Raw genomic sequence first — 21,196 nt, forward strand, 5'->3', positions numbered from 1 at the left:
TAGACCGGGGTAGGGGATCGGCGGGCATCAGCAAACTGCTTGTGTCTCCGTACAGCATGCTGCAGGTGGATATGGGCTGAGTCCCACACTCTCTCGCTCGAAACCAGTGGTCAATGGCTGGGACTTCAGAGGGTTCCTCTGTCCAGGGGAACAACGGGGGTTGGTAGCCGAGTACGCACTGGAACGAGTGAGACCCGTGGTGTTCTGCTTTAGCAAGTTTTGTGCGTACTCAGCCCACGGAAGGAAGCGGTTCCAGCTGGTTTGGGTGTTGTGACAGTAGGTCCGAAGATATCTCCCTATCTCCTGTATCTTCCGCTCAGTCTGGCCGTTGGTCTGAGGGTGATAACCAGAGGAGAGCTTGACTGCTACTTGGAGGAGTTTGAAGAAAGCCTTCCACACACGTGAGGTGAACTGTGGTCCTCGGTCAGAGACGATTTCTTCCGGGATACCAAAGTTGCGGAATACCTGTTGGAAAAGGGCCTCTGCGGTTTCAAGAGCGGTAGGCAAGCCCTTCAAGGGAATGAGCCTGCAGGCCTTGGAGAAACGGTCCACCGCGACGAGTATGCAGGTGAAACCGTCTGATTTGGGTAAGTCTGTGACGAAATCGACTCCGACGTGGGACCAAGGTCTACGTGGTATCGGAAGGGGTACCAGTTTGCCAGCAGGAAGTTGACGTGGCGTGCGGGAGATGGCGCAGACTGAGCATCCTTCCACGAATTGGGAGACATCCCGGACCATACTGGGCCACCAGTAACGAGCCTGAAGGAGCGAGAGAGTACGCTGGCTGCCTGGGTGTCCAGAGCCCGGAGAAGCATGCGCTGAGCCCAGAAGGTCTTTACGTAGGCTGGTTGGGACATATTTGGTCGTTCAGGTCCCACTGGATAGGGCTGACAAGTATGGCTGGAGGGAGCATGGATTCTGGAGAGGGAATCCGCATCCACTTCTACCACGAAGGGGAGATCTGGGTTAGGATGAGTGAGCGCGGGAGCAGTGCAGAAGGCTCTCTTTAGCTCTTCAAACGCGGCTCGAGCTTCGGGGTTCCAGGACAGTGACTTGGGTTTGCGACGGAGCAGGGAGGTGAGAGGAGTGGACATGAAACTGAAGCTCCTTATGAATCTGCGATAGAAGTTCGCAAACCCTAGGAAACGTTGGAGTTCCTTAACTGATTGAGGAAGTGGCCAGTTTTGGATGGCTTGGATCTTCCCCTGGTCCATATGAATGCCCTCTGCACTGACGATGTACCCGAGGGGCTGGACCGTGGGGCGATGGAACTCACACTTCTCACGTTTCAGGTAAAGCCGATGTTTCCGGAGCTGTTGGAGAACCTGTGTGACGTGGTGGCGATGTTCAGCCAAGTTCCGGGAGTAGATGAGGATGTCATCAATGTAGACGATCACAAAACGATGAAGAAACTCCCGGAATACCTCGTTCATGAAGCCCTGGAAGACCGCTGGAGCATTGGACAGCCGTACGGCATCACCAGGTATTCGTAGTGGCCTGAAGGGGTGATGAACGCCGTCTTCCATTCGTCTCCCTCCCGGATTCAAACGAGGTTGTAGGCACTCCGCAAATCCAGCTTGGTGAAGATGCGAGCCCCACGGAGTTCCTCGAGGGCGGCAGGGACCAGAGGAAGCGGATAGGGGAGCTTGACAGTTTGGCTGTTGAGGGTCCGGTGATCAATGCAAGGCCGCAAGCCACCGTCCTTCTTTCCCACGAAGAAGAAGCTCGAGGCCGCAGGTGAGGTAGAAGGTCGAATGAACTTCTCTTGGACAGCCTCCTCGATGTAGTCCTCCATAGCCGTGCGCTCCGGGATGGACAAAGGATACACGCATCCTTTAGGCGGTGTAGCCCCAGGCAGCAGGTCAATGGCACAGTCCCATGGCCGATGTGGTGGTAAGAGGGTGGCTGCCTGTTTGCTGAAGACATCCTGGAACGCCACATAGTCAGATGGGACGTCGAGATCTGGCGGTGGATCCGGACTCTCCACACGAGTGGCATGTACCTGGACAGGAGAGTGACTGACCGGAGGTTTAGGAACAGAGGAGATGCCATGTTGAAGGCAGGCTGGACTCCATCGCAGAATCTCACTGGACTCCCATCTGACTTCCGGAGAGTGTTGAGCGAGCCATGGGCGTCCCAGGATGATGTTGACGGTGGGGTCCTCCAGTACCAGGAAGGAGATCTGTTCTTTGTGCAGGCAACCGACACGTAGGATGATGGGTGGTGTTTGATACTTCACTCTACCACGTCCCAGCGGTTTTCCCTGGATGGTTTCCACCTTGAGTTCAGCGTGAGGCAAAAAAGGTAACTCAAGTCGTTTTAATAACGACGGGGAGATGAAGTTGCCAGAGGAGCCCAAGTCGAGGAGGGCTCGTACTGCAACGACAGACTGAGGGGTGAGTAATTGAATTTCTAGAAGAGTTAATTTAGAAATTGCAGGAGAACTGGGAATGGTACTCACCGCAGGACGTGGAGGACGGGTTGGGCATGTCCTGATCTGATGCCCAGAGGCCCCGCAATACAGGCACCGGCCCTGGTTTAAACGGAGTGCACGTTCCTGGGGAGAGAGTCGGTGAGAATCTACCTGCATGGGCTCTGGTACTGGAGGACAGACTTCGGGTGAGAGGTAAGTAGCTGAGCGATTTTCACTGTTTTCTGCATGAAGTTCTCAAGTCCAATACTGTTTTCGTAGATTACCATCTTCTTACGGAGTTGGGAATTCAAACCCTGGCGATAGGCTGTCATCAGTGCAGCCTCATTCCATCCACTAGCAGCCGCTAGCGTACGGAACTGTAGTGTGTAATCACTCGCCGATGAATTTCCCTGACGTAAGCGGAAGAGCTGGTCGGAGACCGCCAGGTCCCGGTGGCGAGACCGAATACTTCCTGGAAGTGGGACGAGAAGTTGGAGAAGGAGTTAATCATGGGAGATTGTGAGCTCCAAAAAGTCTGAGCCCATAGCAATGCTCTTCCGGAGAGGAGGGAAATGAGGAATGCCACTTTAGCTCATTCGGTGTTGAATTTATGAGAATGCATCTCGATGTACAGAGAAACTTGCAGCAAAAAACCGCTACATCCTACCGCCTCACCCGAATAGCTGGGAGGAAGGGCCATGGGACTGGCAGAGGCAGATTGGGGTTGAGGATCCGGAGACAGAGCTGCACGAAGGGCGCTGACCAATCCTTCGTATGGATTCTCCGTGGGGGAAGCGGAGCGCTCCATCTCCAGATGGTTTAAAGTTCTGGTCTTCTGTCAGCAGATAGACACAGGACACAGAGGTTAGTACTGAGACGAGGGAGTTTATTGAAACAGCCAGACAGAGAAAAGCAATGACGGGAGCTAAGCTAGGAAAGTCTATGGATCTTATCTTGATGTAGCGCTGGTAGTAAGATCCACTGGAGGAGACGGGTGGCAGGAAAGCCGGGAGCTGACGAAACACACAACGGAGAAGTCCAAAGTCCAAAAGGGGTTGTCAAGAGAAGCTGTGGTCGGGTTGAGTTCTCGTAAGAGGTTTGAAACCAGACAGTGAGTGAACCGGGGGAGTGAGACTATATAGTGTGGAGTAGATGATTAGTGGCAGGTGTGTAATCAATATTCAGGTGAGTGCGATCTGCCGATTGCAGTGGGTGGAGCTGGTGGTGTCTGTGTTGGCTCTCTGACATTAAGTGTAGCTTATTTATAATGAGACGGAGGATTTTGCACAGCAGTAATAGAGGTATGAATAAATATCAATATCAATAAATAGGAATTTAAGTATATTGCCCAGGAGTATTAACACAGGATATTGCACAATTATGTGAAGTGATCCAGTGTCCAGTTTAATGACTTAGCCTCATACAGACTGACACTTAGAGGGAGGAGTTAAAGAGTTTGATGGCCACAGGCAGGAATGACTTCCTGTGGCGCTCTGTGGTGCATTTTGGGGGGATGAGTCTTCCGCTGAAGGTGCTCCTTTGCTTGACCAGCACATCATGGAGTGGGTGGGAGACACTGTCCAAGATGGCATGTAGTTTGGCCAGCATCCTCCTCTCTGACACCACCGCCAGAGAGTCCAGCTCCACCCCCACAATGTCACTGGCCTTATGGATCAGTTTGTTGAGTCTGTTAGTGTCCGCTACCCTCAACCTGCTGCCCCAGCATGCAACAGCATACAGGATAGCACTTGCCACTACAGACTCATAAAACATCTTCATCATTGTCCGGCAGATGTTGAAGGACTTCAGCCTCCTCAGGAAATAGAGGCGGCTCTGGCCCTTCTTGTAAACAGCTTGAGTGTTCTTAGCCCAGTCCAGTTTATTGTCCATGTGTACTCCCAGGTACTTGTAATCCTCTACAATGTCCACACTGACCCCCTGGATGGAAACCGGGGTCCCTTGCCTTGGCCCTTCGTAGATCCACAACCAGCTCCTTAGACTTTGTCGCATTGAGCTGCAGATGGTTCTGCTCACACCATGAGACAAAGTTCCCCACCACAGCCCTGTACTCATCACCACCGCTGATACGACCCACCACAGCAGTCATCAGAAAACTTCTGAAGGTGGCAGGACTCTGTGTGGTAGCTGAAGTCCATGGTGTAGATGGTGGAGGAAGGGAAGAGGAAGGGAGAGAGGACAGTCCCCTGAGGGGCCCCGGTGTTGCTGACCACGCTGTCCGACACACAGTGCTGCAGGCACACATGCTGTGGTCTGCCAGTCAGGTAGTCCACAATCCAGGACACGAGGGGGGCATCAACCTGCATTGCTGCCAGCTTCTCACCCAGCAGGGCTGGCCAGATGGTGTTGAAAGCACTGGAGAAGTCAAAAAACATGATCCTCACTGTTCTTGCCGGCTTGTCCAGGTGGGTGTGGATGTGGTTCAGGAGAAAGATGATGGCATCCTCAACTCCCAGCCGGGGCTGGTAGGTCCAGGAGGGGTCTGACCATGGGCCGCAGCTGTTCCAGCACTAGTCTCTCCAGGGTCTTCATTATGTGTGAGGTCAGTGCCACCAGTCTGTAGTCCTCGGAGCCACTGGGACACTGCGTCTTCGGCACAGGAACGAGGCAAGATGTCTTCCACAGAACAGGGACCCTTTGAAGACTCAGGATCAGGTTGAAGACACGTTGAAGGACTCCACATAGCTGGGGAGCACAGGCTTTTAGCACCCCGAGGCTAACTCCATCGGGGCCTGCAGCCTTGTTTGAGTGGAGTTTCATCAGCTGTCCTCTCACCTGGTCAGCAGTCAGGCACACAGCAGAGGTTACAGGCGGGGGAGGGGGGAGTCATTAGTGTGAAGAGGGCCGTTGACCTGATGGGGAGGGGGGAGCAGAGTACAGCAGCTGGGTTAGAGGGGGGATGAGCAGGAGCCAGTGTGTCGAATCTGTTAAAGAACAGATTAAGTTCGTTGGCCCTGTCCAAGCTGCCTTCAACTCCTCTGCTGCCAGTCAGTCTGAAGCCAGTGATGCTCTTCATGCCACTCCAGACCTCTCTCATGTAGTTCTGCTGGAGTTTACACTCCAGCTTCATCCTGTACTTCTCCTTGGCCTCCCTGATCTTCACCTTGGATTGCCCTCACCTCCTCCCTATTACCATCAGTAAAGGCCCTCCTCTTGGCATTCAGGATGTCTTTGATGTCCTTTGTTACCCACGGTTTGTTACTTAGGTAACAATGGACCATCTTAGTTGGGACATTGCAGTCCACACAGAAGTTAATGTAGCCAGTAATGCACTCAGTGAGCCCATCAATGTCCTCTCCATGAGGCTCACAGAGTGCATCCCAGTTTGTCACCTCAAAACATTCCTGCAGTGTCCCATAGGCCTCCTCTGACCATCTCCTCACTGTCCTTGTGGTCGCAGGCTACCTTTTAACCAGAGGCACATAGCAGGGTTTGAGGTGAACCAGGTTGTGGTCTGAGCTAGTTAGTCAGTGTTGTTGAAACACTGACATGGTTGAGGTCACCCGAAATTAATATGAGTGCACTCGGGTGTTGAGTCTGGAGTTGTGCTATGGCGGTGTGAATGCCGTTGCACGCCGATGCCGGGTTAGCAGAGGGGGGGATGTAAACAGCCACAACAATGGCATGTGAGAATTCACGTGGCAGATGTGTGTGATCCCTGTCGGCCCGAACAGTCTGAAAGCCGTCGATGGAAACGTTATGATCCAGGATATCCTGGTGTAGTCATGTCTCTGAGAAGCACATCAAACTACACTCACGGAACTCCGTCTGACTCCGGGCTAACGCCGTTAGCTCGTTCATTTTATTCACCAGCGATCTCACATTGCCCATGACGAGAGAAGGCAGACGCGGCTTAAATCTCTTGTTATTAAGTCTCTTTTGTCTGCATCCCTATCTCTTCCCTCACTGCTTCATTCCACCTCTGCACCATCGGTGTGTCCTCCTCCAGATCTCAGTGGGGATATCGGTTGTCATGGGCGCCATGCTGCTCGGCTTCAGCGCGATCAGCTGTTCCCTGGTGTAAACAATGCGGCCAAACAGCTGATCTGCAGCGGTACCCTGACCGAGTAGCAGGAGAAGAAGTTCCACGGCGAAAAAAAGTACTAAAACACTTTCTACTCTCATTTTCGTAAAGAGCGTAGTTTAAAATATACTTACACACAAGTTACTTAAGTTTGGAAGAAAAAGGAAAGCTAAAAGTTAGAAAAAGTATGACGACGAGACGGAGTGTAAACTGGACTACTATCCAGGTAGAGGTAGGAGAGATACCACTGGAACTAAGGAGACGGCATATAATAGCAAATTACTGGGTTAACTTGTAGGGGCATAATGACTCGCACCCCACAAAAGAAGTGCTGAAGGATTGCTGGAGGAAAGAGAGAAGTAAAAAGGACAACTTTGGTCATATACGGAATAAAACAGCAAAAGAGCTTGGGGCAACTGACATTAAAATCAGCTCTTCAATAGTACATCCAGTCATAGCTCCATGGAAGATGAGATGTCCGGAGTAAGATTGGTATCTATTAGAGATTAAAAGGAAAGAAGGAAGTGCTGATCTGGTTGGGGTGTTTAATGATTATATTACTAAAGTATTTAAAAACTATACTCAAATATATACAGATGGCACTAAGAACCCTGAAACAGGGGTAACAGGAATGGGAGTGGTGGTTCCAGCAAGAGGAATTGAAATCAATTGAAGAACATCTAATAATTTAGCCGTTTGTACAGTGGCAATGGTTGCAATTTTAGTTGCATTCCGTTGGGCGGAAGAAGCGAAAATTGACAAAATCATAATATGTACAGACTCAGCTTCAGCTCTACTTAGTCTAATATTGTTCCATTCAAGTCGACAGGATATACTATATGAAATTCTCTACTCAGTTACAAGTCTAACACTCCAGGGAGTATTAGTTAAATTTTTATGGGTTCCAGCACACATAGGAGTGAAGGGGAATGAAAAAGTGGACAAGGCCACAAAGAAGGCATTAAAGAAGGAAAATGTAGAAATGCAAATAAGAATCAGTAAAGCGGAAGTCAATGTATAATCTGGGAAAAAATTTACCAAAAATGGCAAGAAATGTGGGATAGTGGGGTAAACAGACAAGAGGAAACGAGAGGGTACTAACGAGACTAAGGCTGGGACACTGTGCTCTAAATCAAACATTCAAATGATGGGGAAACATCAGACGGGTATGTGTGAGGAGTGTCAGGAAGAGGAATCGGTGGAACATGTAATTCTACATTATAGGAAATATCAGAGGGAGAGAGTGATAATTGAAAACAGACTAAAGGAACTAGGGATGCAGAAACTCAAATTAAAAACAATACTAAGTATGAATGATAGAGCACAGGTGAGAGAATTGTTGGGTTTTTTAAGGGATACTGGGCTTTATTATAGGATATAATGGTAAGGGTTATTTTTTTCCTTCCCCCCTCAATCCCTGGGAAATTGTAATTATATTTTACTGACTGATCCACACTTCAGAACAGAAGGTGGAGGTAATGCACCATTAAGCTGGATGCCAACCACCGTTGAAGAAGAAGAAGAAGAAGAAGAAGAAGAAAAAAAGAAAAAAAAAGAAGAAAAAGAAACTCTTTCTCCCGGAATCCTTCGCTGCGGCGGACGGCCGTGGTCAGTCTTCTCTCAGTGTGGCTGCTCCCAAGAGACACCCGAACTCGCTTCGCCATGTAATCTGCTCGGAGCAGAAACACACAGCAGAAACGAAGTCTCGTGATCTACCAAAGCGCTGTGAAGGCCCCTTAGATCTCTGCAAAAAAAACTTTTGCGCAAACGGCTGCCACACACAAAGCCTGCCAGCTTAACTTCACATGCAGCCACCCTATGGAGGAAACTCATTTCGGCTGCTTGTATCCGCTATCTCATTCTTTCAGTCACTACCCAAAGCCTATGACAACAGGTAAGGGTTGGAACGTAGATCGATTGATAAATCGAAAACTTTGCCTTTCAGCTCAGCTACCTACACACCTTTGCGTGACAGTGCAATGCCTGCATTACTGCTGACAGTGCACCAATCTGCATGTTGGCATGGGCCAGAAACTCAGTCCCAACCCAGAGGGAGCAATCCACCGTCAGATGAGCCCAACTGTCTCTAGTTGGTACCACTCCACCTCCTGTAATAGCTCTGGTTCCTTCCCTGCCAGAGAGGTGATGTTCCACGTCCCTAGAACCAGTCTGCAATGCCAGGGGTCAGCATGCCTAGGTCCCCGCCTTTGCCTGTCGCCCGGCTGACCATGCACCAGACCCCAATGCTTATCCCTATGGGTGGTGGGCCCACAGGCCAGCAGCTTCATGTAGTTCTTTCGGGTTGTACCCGACTGGGCCCCATGAGTCAAGGCTGCAACTCCTTCTTGGCCCATTCATGTATAGTCTGTGAATAGCTCTTAGTCTGACCCCTCTCCTGGGACCAATTTGCCTCGCTACCAGGAACTATTGCCCCCAACAACCCAGCTCCCAGGGTCACAGACTCTCCTACAATAAGGCAGCGATTCTCAGAGGGGTAACCCAAATGTATGTATAATAACGTAGTTAGGTTTACGAGTTCCTGTTTATTGATAAGTAAACAAGTAACACTCTGAAATGGGTTACTCACCATACATTCACAGTACATTTACTATTGATGCTTAAATACATTTTGCTGTAAAAGCTTTTACTAAACTTATGAAATGAACTATTTTTGAATAATGAACTTAAAGCCACTGTGTAGGATATGATCTTGCTGCTGATCTTGCTTAATATTCCTTATCTCTTTCTCTGCTGTTCTTTTTATTTGTTTGGCCTTTATCCCTCTCCTGCATAACAGCGGAGCCACTCACGCCACTCTCCAGGGATCCATCTAGCTGTATGTCACACAACATATATATACTTGTTAGTGGTTTGACATTGTGCAGTTTTATCTGGACCAGCTGGGTGAACTCTTAAATCTACAGTGCCAGTACTGCACTGTAGACATGTTAATTACATGTGTCAGAGCGGTAGGTGCAGACTGGCCAGGTGTTCCCACTGCTGCAGTCCTAATAGAAATCTGACAAAAGCTTTTTAATTCCCTTTACAGTTCCATTTGGCACAACAGTCAATTTTTCTAAAACGTGATACATGTTCAAATTATTACATTTCTGGTCTAATGCCTTTTCTTTTGTCAAGGTCTTTAATCACATGGTAGAGTAAATAAAATGATTGTAATTTAATGTGTTAACATACATGAGTGAAAACAGGTCTGCTCACTTGAGTGTTTCGGTGCATACAGTACTGTAAGTGAGTATACAAGGAAGGGAACCAGGTGTAGAATCAGGTGTAGTCATAGTAAGAATCTGGAGCTATATGAAAACTACACGTACTTTCTTGCTGGATGAAAATCTTGTGTCAGACATGATACTCAGTGAGCTTCTTTGTCTCTCTACCTCCTCCCTCAGTCTGTCCCTGATGCCAGCCCTATGAAGCGCTCAGCCTCAACTGTGGCCCCACAGCGTCGCCAGGAGGTCAACTTGAGGGACTACACCCTGGAGAAACCCAGCCAGGACCGACTTCACCACCATCACCACCACCACCGCTGCCACCACCGCAGAGACAGAGATAAAGAGAGAGAGAAGAGGCAGAGGTCTTTGGATACACCTCTGGGGGGACAACCACCCGGCTCTGCTGGTTAGTCAGCACTTATATACACACACACAAAGAACAGAGCACTTCTGCTCTGCTTAAGACCTTTTTAAAAAAATAGATAAATAAAACAAAATAAAAACTTTTAACACAGTTACACATGTAAGACAACAAAAGAAACAGATTCACATACAACTAAAGCTGCAAGCACCGATGAACAGGCCCACGCACCTGATCAGACATCGTTGTTCATGCAGGGTGGGCCTCTTATCGTACATGTGAAGTTTGGTTCAGATGGAGTAAAGTTACAACCAGTTCCTGTTTCATTGCGAAACATCGAAATTCGCAGGCGCCTTAACAGCCACATCGTGGGTTATTACAACAAATGTAAATTTCTACATGTTTTAGCTCTGGTTGAGCTAATTTTAACTACTTTATATACTGTTGGGTAGTAATTTCTACAGCAATGCATCATAATCTATAAGATCAGCATGTGTCAGTGTCACTGTCCTGTGAGAACTACGTATCTCTAAAAAGTCAACATTTCATGAACTCAGAAAAACAGCCCTGTTTTCAGCTTTGTGATAATGCAGTTTCCAGCTAATTCAAGAGTGGGTTGAAATAGTTTATTTATCTTAAAGAAGTAGGAGAATTTTCTCAACCCATAAAGGAACACTTCATCCTTCAGTTTATCACAAACATTCAAAATCAGATCTGGATAGATCTGTCATCAGAAAAATATTAACTAAAGCTGTCAGACAAATGTAGTGGAGAAAAAAGTACAATATTTGACACTGAGATGTAACGTTAGTGGAGTAGAAGTAGTAGAAAGCGACATGAAAAGAAAATACTCAAGTGAAGTAGAAGTACCTCGAATTTGTACAATACTTGAGTAGCCTAAATGTACTTTACATTCCACCACTGAAGAACATATTCGCAGTAGACAAATCATCTCTAGTATGTACAGCCAAACTAGCAGTAGCAGCGTACGACTCGATGGGCATAGTACTTTTTCGAGTATAGTGCTTGTGCCTTTGAGATTTCGTGTGAGAATCCGTGCTTACCATTGCCCCAAGTTTGAATGTTTTGCAACAACGTTCACATCGCGCCTCGTACAAATCTCTGGAACTCCTAATTGAATTTGCATTTACCCATGGCTGAGTCTGCATTGCTTGCTCGCAGCGTTGTGTTCTTGGTATTTTCCTTTTCCCTGCTGCATAAGCTGGATAAACACGTTCTTCTTCTAGGTTAAAATGCAGATCACAGCCTGTACACAAGGCACACTACCGCAACCTACTAAGCGGAGTGTACGCTACCTATTTAACATAGAAACAAACACACTAGATGCTGTGGAAATGGTCATTGTGAGATATAAAATACCAGTAAAATAAAATGTAAAAACTGAAAGAAAAAGTATAGAAACGCTCATTCATTCTGCCTCAGATCAAATTTAATGCCTCCCCTCCTTTGATAGGGGTCTAACAGTCTAACACCCCCTAACAGTTTTAAAAGTGAAAGCCCCCACCTTTAAATTTGACCTAGATGTATGAAATTTGGGAGGCAGATGTATCACTTCCAGGCATACAAAAAAGCATCTTGGAGCTATACCCTAAACACACCAGGAAGTCAGCCATTTTGAATTGAATGTGCACTTTTAGGTCATTTTTTGCCATTTACAGGCTCCATACTTTAACAAACTTCTCCTAGAGAATTCATCAGATCGACTTCAAATTTTGGCAGTGCAATCTGAAGACCTTAGGGATCAAAGGTTCTTCAAAGCTTGAGTTTTTGTTGAATAGCCTGTCCATGGCGTGGCGTCGAATTTCACTATGTGGCGCTAGTGAACACACACAAATAACGCTTGCTGGATATCATGTAAACACCACATAATGTAATTTCAACGTAAATCAGATGATGTTTGTCACAGAAGGCTGACTTCCTATTGCCAGTAGATGGTGCTATGACAATAACTAAATATTGTCATATAGATGTGTTCAGAGTGGGACTCGTGAAGTTTGGTTCAGATGGGACCATGTACAGTAAAGTTACAGCCAGTTTCATGGCAAAACATCGAAATTCGCCGCACCTAAACAGTCACATTGTGGCTTATTACAGCAAATGTAAATTTCTACATGTCACATTCCAAACTTGAAAAAATCACACCATACATCCTACAGAGCTGAAACTTTTTCAGCACATTCACTGATGTGTGACAAAAGTCCGTCACCCTATATTTTTCAAAATATGAAAACGTTAATATCTATACCACCACATAGGTCTGTCCGATTAACACGAAACTTGGCTCATTAGTTACTTAGATTTCTTATACTGGGGCTCTGTCTAAATTTGTTGCCAGTCGGCCACTAGGTGGCGCTTTTTATTCTAAAATCATGAAATATGTAAACATACTTTTTCGAACTCCTCCTAGGCCGTCAGTCCAATCTGCACGAAAGTTTGCATATAGAATCTATGGACGCTGGTAGGCAGATTTTTACCTTTTGGGTGGAGCCAGGCTAGCTGTTTTCCCTGTTTTCAGTTCATTTTTTAAAAATGAAATAAAGAAAATGTTTATTTATGAAGTACAAACACCTTTACAAATTGAGCAAATGAGCAGAAAGTTACAGCGTGAGCTATGAAGGGTTAGGGTTAATATTACATATAGTAGTTTAATTTAAAAAAGAAACCACAAAAAGGTCAGAACAGTAGCCAAAAGTTGATCACATGTAATGTTCACTGCCAAAGGCTTCTTGATTTTAATGTTTTAATGTGAAGTGTACAATAACAGCTGTTACACCCTACAATACCCCAAGAAACCAGCTGCTTATGGAGCTGTCACCATGTAGATAGATTTTAAGTTTGACCATTTTTTAGGTATTGAGTATTTACAGAGAATTTTTTTCTAGTTAGGGTAGAGGAAGGTCTGAAACAGATTGTAAACAAACATGAGATGCACTGAAACCAATTAAACAGAATCCCATATAGCTTATTGATTGTCCAAAAGCAGCTTATTAAAAATGTACAGTGTAAACAGAGTCTCACCATATTTCCTTTTTAGCCATGCTAGCGATGTGGCTCTATGAATTCATGAATAGTTAATAAATAATTTACTAATGCTTTATATATATATTTATAAGCCATTAATAAGTAAAACATTTGGGTTGCCATGTTGTAAAAAATTTCCCAACAGACCTTTTTCACAGAAGACATTTTGACATGTCACAGTAGGAAAAAACACAGTAGAAAAGACAGTAGTACAAAAATCAGGACTCTAATACTATCTAGAATAGAGAAAAATCACCTTTCACCCCCTGCAATATTGTCCTCCTCCACAGGTGCACCAGGAGAGCCAGCGTCTGACCCAGCTGCCTCCAGAGAGCGAGCCCACGACCGTGGACGCTCCCACGAGAGGAAACACCACTACTCCTCGACAGACAAGCAGCGCTACTACTCCTGCAACCGCTACTGCAGCCGGGAACACTGCCGCACCAAATCTGCCACCGCCAGCTGTGCTGCCTCCCCTGGCGAGGGGCAGGAAAACAGTAACAAGCAGGTGGGAGGGCACAGGCGTGTAAAGCCAGACAAGGCCAGGTGCAGGGGATTTCTACAGGGTTTTTTGTTTTTTCAGTTTAGAGTTCATCTGACATTTGAATTCTATTTTCCCTCAGAATGTTATTCATATCAGGATACAAAACCCCATTTAGACCAAAGGACACTAAAACTCATTACATTTGTTTATTTGTCAAAGGGTACATATTTCTGAGAGCAATGTCAAAGCTCTCAAGCCTAACTTAGGCTACAACATGACTGACATGACATAGATTTTTCTCCAATGAGGGGGAGGAGGGGGTCCCTGTGGGGATTTGTGGTAGGGCGAATTAATTACACTACAACACTGATATTATTTGTGAGGCTGGGAGCAGACAGTGTCAATCAATGCACTGGGTAAAATAGTGACCATAAATCTAAAACAAATGAAGTCGTTTGTCAGATTTTCCTAACAAGCAACCATATTTTTTAAAACAAGCCAAAAAAACCTGTGACTTTTTCAAGCGACTTCAAAAGAAAAAAGACGATGCCCAAAGTCACTTATTATAAGTGGACTTGGCAACTCTGCTTGTAATTGAGGTTAAGGCCTCTAGTTTTATGACGATGTGGTAGAGTTACATGTATTGGCACAAAGACTGAGCGTACAACTGATGTGATGAACCTCATCACAGTTTAATAGAAGTTTATCTGTAATATTTCAGTTCACCACTGAGATCTATCAGCCTCCAATAAACTATTTGTCACCCTCAGCTGCTGACACAAATCTGAGGACAAACACTAGATGAATCAGCTTAGAAATTTGTATTTTGTTTAAGTGGTAATGTAACCAATTCTAATTCTCTTTGCATAAAAAATAACAACTAGCCTAAAGCTGAAATTTGTTATTGATTTTTCAATTCAAAATACTTTTTTTTAAGTGAACTGAATTTAATTACATTTTTTTGAATAATAGATAAGTTAAACAGTCATTAAAACAAAAGGAAATGTATTGTTCAGCAAGACTACAATATAAATGTAATCAGTATTCCTCTGTGCAACAACATGCGTAAACACAATGTGTTTATTTTGACTCAATCCCACAATGTGTCTGTTTCATTCACAAAAATGTTACCAAAGACTAAAAAGAAGAAATTCCCACTGCAGGGCTTCAAATCCTGCTGTTGGAAATCAGAGAAAGATTTAGCAGTGCCAGTCTAGTGGTATTAGAGGAGCCGAAACAATTAGAAAATATCAATGGTACAGCAAGGTAAGACTCTAAATAACATCTTTCTTTTTTTATTACATGAGTAATATGATAGGCAGTCATGTGATAGTTACAGAGATATTAGATGAGAGAATATTATAGCCTACAGTAGGTAATGGTATACTGTTGGATGTTATAACAGAGGATGATACTACTATCATCAGGCACCTGCATAAGACCCTGAGGCAGCTGTCAGAGTGAGAATTTTCCTTCAGCAACTCACTTATAAGTTGCTGTCTTGAAATAGGCCAATAAAAATCATGAAATCTAAAAAACATCTCAGTACATTGGCAAGCCAAGATGATGTGGTGAATAGAATATTAATTTTGCATTAAGCTTGTCTTAGTTATATATTTTATATTTAAAATATGATACCAAAATTAACTCCAAATTCATTCAAATTAAAGCATTATGATTTCAAGTCAAAGAGCGTTTTTTTCCTTGTAGAGTCGTGTTGAAAGAGAGGCAGTTTAGGAGAAAGAATAAAGGAAATTGAAAGCAGACTGAAGTATTACTGCGATCCCCCTGCATGCTCTTACTACTACTTTCTCCTCTGCCTGCCTTTAGTGCAGCCTCTCATGGCCTTTCACTTCTTTTCCCACTTTCTCTTTTCATCATTTTCCATCCATTTTGTCTATCTGTCATTACCTTTCCATTAGTGCTTGTTGTTTCATTCTGTCTTCTGTGTCTGTGTTCTCTCCCTCATTTGTTCCCTGCCATATCTTGCGTCATCACATATCATTTTGGTGTCTTTCCTCTCTCCCTGTCCCCTTCCCTTTTCCTTTCCTCTCTTACATATTTTCCTCATCATTCTATCATTTCAAATTGCTTGTCCAATTTTCATCTAGGGCAGCGGTTGGGTTAAAGGCAGCCCAGTGACACTGAGTTCCAGTCCTAGCACCGCGAGCCGTGGACGTCGGCAGCTTCCCCAGACCCCCCTCACCCCGCGGCCTGGGGTGGCCTATAAGACTGCCAATTCATCCCCCTTGCACTTTGTTTCCAGCCAGGCCTCTCTGAGTCCCAGCCGGCTGAGCCATGGCTTGTCGGAGCACAACACCCTATGGCACAGCAGCTCCCGCTACTTCCCCTGCCTTGTCACTCGTATTAGCTCTGAGCCCTTCCTGGGCCGGGGCCACACTGAGGCCCTGGGCAGCCTGTACGGCAGCCTCCGGGACCAGCTGGACGTCTTCCAACATGCAGTGTCAATGTCCAGCCCCTGTGCCAGACACTCATCTCGGACCGCACTGCCTCGCACGATGGGAGCTCTGCCTCCCGCTCCCCAGCAGAACCTTGGGGTGCCTAACGGGTACCACTTCAGCTTCAGGGGCAGCACCAGCCCAGGCTCTGGCGTCAGGGCACCCAGGTATTACCAGGAGGCAGAGGAGGACAAATGGTGCTAGCATGGCTTTAAACCAACCTTTTTTGAGGAATTGTGATGAGTTTTATCATCTTCTATGAAGGCTTTAGTTTACATTGTCACTGTGTAATGCTGTATTTTAATCCTAACTTGGAGAGTTGTAATTGGTAATTTTTGAATGTGAACAAGTGTCCTCTTTATCAAAGGGCATGTAAGCATTATGAAACAGAAGAGTAGGCTTTTTGCCAATATCAGATGTCTTACAGTAGCTGTCCCTGATTTCCTTTGACTTCAGTGTTTGTTGACACCACCATATTGACACTCAAACAGCATATAGCATATATCTCCTGACTTTGGAAGAATGGACGATCCGAAGAAGTCTTTGATTATGTAGATAAACCACCAGACCTGCTGTGTCATTCATAACTCCAGTCTGTATTTCAGGGAAACCATTCAAGTGCTGATGTATTTTGCTGTTTCACTTCAAGGTGATTTGTCTATGATGATGAGCAGTAAAGCTTTATTCACACTATACCGAAAAAAAACAAGGGTCTCATATGATGCTTTGTTCCAAACAGGACTCTTCAACAGGAGTAGGGAAATCTGTGCTACTTTTTGGCTTAATTTTGCTAATGGCAATTTGCAAAAACTTAAAGCTGTATTAATTGTTTTTATTCTGACATTTGGGGGCAGCACAACTAGCTGTAAACATAACATTGACATATCATCCTGACATATCCTGAGATAAGTGCAGCTTTAACATTAAATTCTAACTATTTGCAAGTTTTATAACCTATTATGCTCTGTTCTGTTTACCAGGGGAAGTTACTTTTGCAACCATGTACATTCTAAATTGTAGTCAGATCACTGCAGAGACCCAAACAGCATTTCTGGACTTATGTAGCAGCACTGCTTCACAAAATAATAGAATAGGCACATGCAAAAGTTTTTTCACAATAATATGAATACGAATAAAGGCAACACAACATTCAAGATGGTTGTGCTCTCTTTATCTGCTGGTTAACTGACATTTCACCTTCTTCCACATTATTATTACAGCCAACAGCACAGCATACTGTATAACAGTACGACAGCCTCCAAACAGGATTGATTATATAAGCTGTAAGTAAAGTTAGTTATTGATTCTAACAATAGCTGAAGGTTTGAAGTGCGTTTGAGAGTCAGTATGGCAGTTTCAACAGAAAGTGATTGCACTGCAAGTCACGGAAACGCAGGTCAATAGTGAAATGGTAGTATAAAATGAAGGAAAACCTCAGACATTCTGACAGCTGTGTTTAGTTCAGGACTCTACCATTCCATGATACCTAATCCTTTATGACATTCCTTTTGTCAGTCGAACAGATGAAGTGCTGTCACAACAATGATTGTTTTGTCTGTTAAACGTTTCTTGAAAACTTTGAGCGAAGCAACGCATAGTAGTGTAAAGTACCTGACTGACTGATTTGTTTTCTATAAAAATTTCCTTGTAGATGTTCTCTTTTCATTTCATTTTTTGTATGACATGAAAAAAACAAAGGTGTGTTTTATGTGAACTGCTTACAGTTTGCCATCGTTTTAGGTCTAATGTTTCTTACAGAGTTATTTGCTATGTTTTAAGACCAAGTGCCTATCCTTTTTAGATATGCTGTAGAAAAAGATGCAATGTCAACTGTTTTCTAATGCGTCCACACTTGACTAGTTCATTCTGTATGTAGCTCTACAGGAAAACATGTTGTACAGAAAGCCTACAAGCAGAGAAATGATATCTATGCTTAAAAGACAGGAATGGAAAAATTACCTTATGAAAGTCAATTATTTTTCTTGTTTTTGACTCAACATTGTGGAAACGCTATGCGATCATTTCACAGATATGAAAACTGCATAATTATATCAATGCAGTTAAATTAATGCAAGTAATACATTGTGCATGTTTAGATGGTAGATCTGGTCACCTATCTGCTATGACCACCTTGTAGAGTTTCTTTTTTCTATTTTTTGGTAATTATGCCACAGTGTGAGTTTTTTTTTTTTTTTTGAGTGGACTGCACAGTGTGTGTTGGTCAGCTGGAGTCTGAAGGGGTAGGTAGGTGTGGGGTAAGGTAAGAGTGTGCACACAATGTGATCCAGTCTGACTCTTCATAGGTATTTCAAGCCAGGCTGTGTGTGTGTGTGGATTAACACTAACACTGGTAAGCATCAGCTGTTGCATTTCTGGGTCCAGTTTGTTGTTTTGTGGTGTGTTTTTTCACACTCACGCAAAAAATTGATGTTGTAATGTCATGCCAAGATATTTTTAGCAGCTATTGGACCATGGAGTTTGACAGCAGGGAATGGTACAGCATTAAAAATCAGGCTTTGGTGTTAAAATGGAAAAGTTTGTTGTTGTTTATTTATTTTTATTTTTTTCTATAGCTGCCAGTTTGCAGTTCAAAGTTCACACAGGCAAGAAATGGATTGTAAAAGAGACAGAGTGACTAACGTGGAGCACTCTCTGATTGACAAATTGTAGTGGTGATGGTATTTCTTCAGTTCAAACATATCTGGCATTTCTGTACTGACATTTCTTGTTATTTATTGACCAACATATATGCTGATATTTTTATGCTTTGATAAGCTAATAGCAGTACATACTGATATTAACTTATCAACGATGTTAGTTTGTTGTAAGGACTTGGGACACACAACTAATATGTCCACGTACACACTTTTTGATTGAAAGCAAGAAGTTGATGTCTTTTTGCTGGGGCTTGTTAAAATGCATTCTGGGAAATGTAGGGAATTCCTTTAGACCTGAAGTACTGTAGAAGTAGGAGATGAGGCAGATTGAGGCATTGGCTTATCTTGCTGGCCCAGCAAAATAACTGTCTCAAAATAACTAAATCTCATCTGGCTCTGTGAGACTGGAAAGAATGTAGTTACACTCCAAAAGATAAGTTACAACACAAAACACGAAACAATTCCTGGAATGTACAGAATTCCACAAATTGATGTAACAATGGTCAGAAGTGGATCTGACAGTACTGGAGGGTGGATTTTTCCTTCAAGTGGTCCTCTGAAGACACCTCACTGATCTCCGCTCCAATTTGAAGGAGGAAATTCTCCCACTGTCAGATTTCTAGAAATACAACATTACAACATCTATCAGTCACAGGAGGACTATCTGTTGATGCCTCAAACAACTGTATATCTGAACTGGATATGTAGGCTGATTTACACACAAACAGTGTGTGTTTTATGCAACATGCTTGATACACATGACTGGCATAATCAGATTGTCTTTTATGAAATGTTCATGATCTATTCCTGCGCTTTTATATGGTGCTTTTACATGGAGCATGAAGACAAGAGAGCAGGGCTATGCCACAAGACAGGGGCATTGTTTGAGGCCGGACAGGGGCCGGATATAAGCTGAAGACAAGAGAGCAGGGCTATGCCACAAGACAAACCCATTTCTCCATCCATTCTGTAGTTTTACATGCTGGTCTCTTCAGATTCAGGCTTCAGCATGATTGTGACCAAATGTTTTATAGAAAATGCTATGAAAAAAAAACATGCAAACAAAAAAGACTTAAAATTCATAAAGGCACAAAGTGTAAACAAGAAACAGATATAATATTTAGGATTACAGCAACTTTATGCGTATATTTGCATGCATAACATTTACCCACTTTGATGATGTCAAATGGAAATCCCATGGCTCAAAAAATCAACCTTGAACCTGTCAAAGTGATTCCTTTTGTCATAGACAGGAACGCATTCTTCTGCAGATACATTCATTATTTTAAAAGTTTTGTCACATTATGGCAAAAAGTCTTCAAAATACCTGTACCTTCTCTAACAGAGGCCTCTATTGCGTGAAAGGAAACGTACCTACGCCCTAGTATGGGCCAATTGGCCACCAAACATTAGAAGCAATCCAACTTATTTATTTCTTCATACTACTGGGAGTGTAGATGTGGCTTTTTCTTGAGAAAATACAAATGTTTGCATGTTCTAACAATGTAAGTGCATGTAGAAAACTAAGTACTTTTAGATACCATATGTTATTTTGTTGTTGAATTTTAATATTTGATATAAACTGTGGGGTTTGTTGAAAAGACAAATTTCTATTAAAAACAGTGTTGTTTTTGTCAACAGACAATTCCAACACGTGCAGCAGAGCTGGAACATTCCTTTATTTGGGTCTTGGGATTCAATGAAGTGTTTGTTTGCCCGATATTATGTTTCTTGGCCAGACTTTGAATTCTGCAGTTGTTTCTACATTAAACATTTTGTATGAAACAAGGTTCCTTGAAATAAAAAAGAATTAAATTGAACTGCCTGATTGATTTTAGCTGTATGAGGAGGATGTTTCAAAGGCGCAGGTTTTGTTTCAACATTGGAGGGGACACCTATTAAGCGGGGATCCGCCCCCAGAAAATTAAACACTCAATTTCCTGCATTCTTTTCTGTACCAATTTCTGCATCAATTTGTGGTGGAAATGTCTTCATTTACATAAAGGGGAAACAAAATACAGGTGGCAATTCAATATATATATATATAAATATAATGGAATATAATGCAGTAAGGTTCTCAGACATTCTGTATTGCTTTCAAATATGTATTGTCCTGTAGATCAGCACACATGCAGTCATGATTTAGTCTTCCCTACACTTTTGTGTCTTTTTTGGGGAAGTAACCTCTTTAAATGTGCATGTTCTACATTATTGCTCTGCTGATAGGGTAGGGGATATCCTTTTATGTCTGTCAGACGTAAAAGACATAAAACCCTGTTTGGGACTGTACTGGATGAAAAGTTTAGGGAAGCAGCTGTACGCTGCTCTTCAGTGGAGGTGGAAAGCCAAAACTAACTGAAAACACTTCTGATCAGGTATAAATCTCACCACAAATCCACACAAGCAGAAGCGCATTTCTCCGCACTGGTCAACAAGCAATTCTGCTACTTTTTAATCACAATAAAGTGATCTTTATAATAACCTCCTGAATTTATAACATAAAGCTAT

General features: G+C 43.8%; 1 protein-coding gene across 28 annotated transcripts in view; it reads left to right on the plus strand.

The window, feature by feature from the left end:
* LOC122875719 (voltage-dependent N-type calcium channel subunit alpha-1B-like) overlaps positions 1-20,508 on the plus strand; it is a 291,644-nt gene extending 271,136 nt beyond the window's left edge. For 24 of the 28 annotated variants that reach the window (XM_044195130.1, XM_044195131.1, XM_044195144.1 and 21 more), the window contains 4 exons: positions 9,253-9,291; positions 9,863-10,091; positions 13,379-13,596; positions 15,684-20,508. In XM_044195130.1, coding sequence (XP_044051065.1) covers positions 9,253-9,291; positions 9,863-10,091; positions 13,379-13,596; positions 15,684-16,235 — 1,038 coding nt within the window. In that variant the 3' untranslated portion in view covers positions 16,236-20,508. Of the gene's footprint in view, positions 1-9,252; positions 9,292-9,862; positions 10,092-13,378; positions 13,597-15,494 lie in introns of all 28 variants that reach the window. The other 4 variants (XM_044195143.1, XM_044195154.1, XM_044195149.1 and 1 more) reach the window with 3 other exon arrangements.
* Positions 20,509-21,196: the final 688 nt, after the last annotated feature.

This window comes from Siniperca chuatsi, linkage group LG5 (assembly GCF_020085105.1).
Source record: "Siniperca chuatsi isolate FFG_IHB_CAS linkage group LG5, ASM2008510v1, whole genome shotgun sequence".
Lineage (NCBI taxonomy): Eukaryota > Metazoa > Chordata > Actinopteri > Centrarchiformes > Sinipercidae > Siniperca > Siniperca chuatsi.